Source organism: Thrips palmi, unplaced genomic scaffold (assembly GCF_012932325.1).
Source record: "Thrips palmi isolate BJ-2018 unplaced genomic scaffold, TpBJ-2018v1 HiC_scaffold_8, whole genome shotgun sequence".
NCBI lineage: Eukaryota > Metazoa > Arthropoda > Insecta > Thysanoptera > Thripidae > Thrips > Thrips palmi.
The window spans coordinates 13,361,070-13,365,663 of record NW_023144635.1 but is presented as its reverse complement, the minus strand read 5'-3'; the positions used below and the strand labels follow the sequence as shown (position 1 = coordinate 13,365,663).

Below are 4,594 nucleotides of genomic sequence, written 5' to 3'. Positions count from 1 at the left end.
TGGGCATTGTCTAGCATTGTCTAACGCCCGAACTTGTGTGAGGGAGCTATTACTCCCTTCAACACTTAATTATCTACATTTGGGCGAGAAAACTTTTTCATTCTCAGTGTATTGACACTTCTAGCCGGGCCTGAAGTGAAGAACAAGAAGAAGAACCCAAGCCGGAAACAGCTCTCAAATAACGCTTATTTATTGATGACGAGTGTTAGTTCTCCATCCAAAATTCAACAAAGTTTAGTTTCATAGTAAAATTATATTTTAACCTGCCAAAACCCCGATAAAGGCCGATTTCTTGTACTGTTTCCGGTCTATGTTCTTCTTGTTCTTCACTTCAGGCCCTGCTAGAAGTGTTAATTTCACTGGTTTTAAGGGACTTAAGTCCACATCTTAATCAATGTAGTTTTATTGTTTTTCCAGAGTGCTGGTGAAACTTTACTCAGAATTGCGAAAGACCTATAATTTTGAGATAAATTAGAAGTTATGGCGTTGTGCCAAAAACTTAAGCCCACTCGTTATTTCTGACAAAACAACCCTAAGTCCACTCGTTTTCTGACACAACGGCACAACTCCATCCGTTTTCTGACAAAACCACGTGAGTCAACATGTTTTCTGACGAGAGCACTAATGTCCAGCGTGATGTTTCCTAACAACACACTAAATGTCTTACGAAGAAATTTCCCATATTACGAAGGAAATGGCGCAAGCACAACACGAAGGTAAGGGAGGGTGGGGTAGTTTGAAACAGAATTTGGAATTTCGTTATTATAATCGTACTGTTGGTCTATATGCTGCGTGTTTGCACTAGATTACTAGAATGACTCGTTATCTAGACTAGAAAACGCCCGCAGACGTTACAAGTTCGTTCAACGCACCGTGGTTCAACGTTAATAATAAGGTGAAACTCCAAGCCTTGCATCTGTTTCAAACTGCCCCAGAGGCGTCCTTTCGTTCTCATAAACAGTATAAACAGTTTGTCGCAAGGCTCCTTTCGTTTCCGTTTATGACGTCACGGCTCAACCTGTTTGAACCTGTTAGCTCGGGCGGGAGAAACACGGCCTGAGGCTCGTTTGAGAGGGTGTTTGGCGCGAAAGATCATTGTGCGAGTTGAAGAAGTAGAGGTAAGTTAAATGTTGATCGGTCCTTTTGTGCTCTGGTCGTGACTGACTTATGTTAAAAATGGGTAGTTGACATTTTTCCCTATCCGTAGACATAATTTTTTCACGCGTCTTCTAACTATTAGCGCGTGTAATTGTAAATAGACCTTCCGATTGGTCCTCCTTTGTCTCCTTTCGCACTTGCTAGTGCAAACCACTTGTTCAATCTTTCGTGTTGATGAAAACTGACTTAACATTTAGAATCAGAAGGGTTAAAGCTATCTCTAAGTATTTTTGAACTTTTTTTGAATAAGCCCCCTTTTCCCGAGCCGTGCAAATGTGGTAACCTAACCAAGCCATTCATGAGAAACCATGTAAAATGGGCTCAAATTGTAACTATTTCTAATCAAAGGAAGGTTGAGGAACTGGTCATATCATGGTTTCAACGTGCAGAGCATTTCTTTTTCTATTGAGACAGCTCAAACTTGTATCTGAGTTGATGATTTAACATTTAACATTGCTTGTTTCAGAATACCATGGCTAGTGAAGGAGAATGGGGCCCTGTCCTGATTGACGGGCAGGAGATCGTGACGGCGACGCCCACGGGTGTCACAGCCCAACTGTATGTGCACTCTGTCACTGGCAATCAGCAGTGGCTGATGTTCGAAGAGTCCCCATCTTCCATGCCATCAACATCGGCTTCCTCTTCTTCAACCGCTGAGGACATTATTTGGCCACCAAATAGAAGAAAGGCAACTGCCTTAGATATCAAAGCGGCTGAGGAGCTCATTGAACTTTATTCCTCGGAAAAATATACTGATAAGTTCAATGATCAAAACCACCAAGAAATATGTGTGGGAAAGCATTGGGAGGGAAATGTTAGAAATGGGATTCAATTTCGGCACAAATGATGTGGCCAAACTTGGTGAGAAGTGCCATCAAAAGTGGCGAAACTTGGAGTACTCTTATAATAATTATCTGCAGCAAGTTGCCTTCAAAACTGGTGAAGAGGGTGGGAAGCCCAAGCCCTGCCTATTTGACAAGGTGCATGCAGTGCTATAGCAGGTGTGTTTGCTGTAATTGTGGCTGCTCTAATTTTTTTTGCGGTCTCTGTTCTGTTCACTTTAATTTCTTTATACAGCGCAGACCCAGTCCCAGATGAAAACAAAAGAGTCTTTTTGCCTTCTCCTTATTTTGTACACAAAATTACAGGCTGGTGACCCTGTGAAGTCTACCTTCCTCAAGCAAGATTATCTGAACTGGTTTGAGCGCCGTGGAATTACCTTCAAGGACAAAATCAATGTGAAGCAATTGGCCAGCCTAGCTGCTGAAATTTCTGCTAGTGAGGATAAATGGTGAACATCTGAAGCTACATACTCAGCACGCTGTGAATCATCGTAAGTAATACTGTATATCATCTGTTATTGACCATTTTTTATTCTTTATTCTCCAAGGTTCAACATTGATCTGATTTTAAACAATTCCGAGTATGATATCCGTCCCCTATGGCTACCCCCTTACCATTGCCACTTCAACCCCATAGAGTTGATATGGGGGATAGTGAAAGCATACTTTGAAGCCAATGTTGGCAAGTGCGGGGACTCTGAGGAGGCAATGATACGTGTGTGGGAGGAGGCTCTGGATTCCATCACCCCTGAGGTTTGGGCCAACTGTGTACGACATACAGAGGAGCTCATTGAGGCGTGCTACCAAAATGAGTGTCAAGTTGAGTCACCTGATCAAACTGAGTACTCTCAATTCAAACTGACTTTAAGTGAGGACGATTTTGGTATAGAGGACAGCGAAGAAGATCAGCCCATACCACAAGTCCCTCCCACACAGACATCTAAACGTGCTCTTCCATTTGCTGCTGGATTCCCCACCAGCCATAGTGTGAGTATCACATTAACCTTTTCTTTGACAGGTGGAATTGCATTATGTATTGACGGCTCCTTTTCTTTTGTTACCAAATAAATAGGACCCAAATGACATCGTAGCACTGTCAGATGACGAGTGTGATATGCTTGATGCAATCCAAAGCAGTCAGGATGCATTGCAGCCTGTCTTTGGCTACGGCCATGACTATTGTCCAGATCCTGTTCGGTATTGTGCCATTGCAGAACAGGTATGAGATGCTCGTGTTTTTAAGGCAATCGTCATGTGAAGTGGAAGTTTGCGCAATTATTTTTCGTTCCTTATCTCCATTGCAGATGGGCACAAGCTGTCAGGACGAAACTGTGATGTCCACCATTAATAAATTAATTGTGCGAGGAAAGGACATCAAATCAGTATTGGGAACGAGCAACTTGCCTCAGGCCAAGTGGCTCAATGATATTGTAAGTAATGTAGGGATTTTCATTAACTTGCCACAGTGAGTCTTATCTACAATTGACTATCTAATTTTTGTGTCTTGTTTTGGGCAGGTGATTGATGCCTATCTCTCACTTATTGCTGAGAGATCACAAAAACCAGGCTATCCGTCTGTTTTTGTGTTCTCTTCGTTCTTTTACAACCGACTATGCAGGAGTTCGTATGCTGGTGTGCAAAGGCACACCATCAAACTAAAAAAGTCTCTGTTCCATCATGATCTAGTGGCCATCCCCATAAATGTGGGTGGTCACTGGGTCCTCGCCACATTGGATATGAGGCATAAAAAAATTAGTTTATATGATAGTTTGGGGGGTAGAAATCATAGTGAAATACTTAGTAATTTAAGAAACTATTTCAGCAAGGAGTGTGAGCGGCGGAGAGGCCATGAGTGCCCCATCATGTCATGGAGTGCTGACTGTGTGGACACCCCATTGCAGACAAATGGAGACGATTGTGGGGTCTTCATGTGTAAATTCTTGGAGGCCCTTGCAAGGAACGTCCCTTTGTCTGCAATTGGGTGGAAAGATATGGACTTCCACCGTAAGCTCATGGCTCATGAGCTGATCAGTGGGAGTCTGTTTCCGTCAGTGCCTGTGAAAGACAGCACTCCGAATGATGTGCACAAATGGCCCGCTGCAAGAGCTGCCGCAAAGAAAGTTACAAGAAAAAGAGGGGGTCCGACTTTAAAGAGGAAGGCGGAACCCAACCAAAAAATAGCTGTTAAGTTCATAAAGTTTCCAAAGCTAATGCAAATATGCTTGTAACTTGCACTCCTCATTTTTCATTGTATTTATAATTGTTTGTGATCTGCTAATTGTACATATTTTAATTTCAATTGCTGATGTGATAAAACACCTCAATTTCTAATGTGTGTTTTTTTTTTAATTTTGTCATTGTATTTTGTTGTTGCTTTAATATATTTACATCATAATTGCTGACTTATGTGATAAACAGCTCAATCTGTTATAGTTGTTTTTGAATATTTTATTCTTTTGTTGTTGATTTAATATATTGAAATTATACTGAGGTTTGTTTTTAATTAAATATAACCCTGCCTTACCTTTGTCAGGCATTTATCTCTGTTCTTTGACACACACTCAACCTTATTAAGTGACACATGACATAAAGCT

General features: G+C 41.6%; 1 protein-coding gene across 1 annotated transcript; it reads left to right on the top strand.

Annotated features, from left to right (window-relative positions):
* Window positions 1-2,154: 2,154 nt before the first annotated feature.
* LOC117653617 lies at window positions 2,155-4,299 on the top strand. The gene is made up of 5 exons (XM_034399414.1): window positions 2,155-2,449; window positions 2,549-2,987; window positions 3,073-3,219; window positions 3,305-3,430; window positions 3,518-4,299. The coding sequence occupies exons 1-5, from the start codon at window positions 2,253-2,255 to the stop codon at window positions 4,226-4,228; spliced, it is 1,620 nt and encodes a 539-aa protein (XP_034255305.1). The 5' UTR covers window positions 2,155-2,252; the 3' UTR covers window positions 4,229-4,299.
* The last annotated feature ends 295 nt before the right edge of the window (window positions 4,300-4,594 follow it).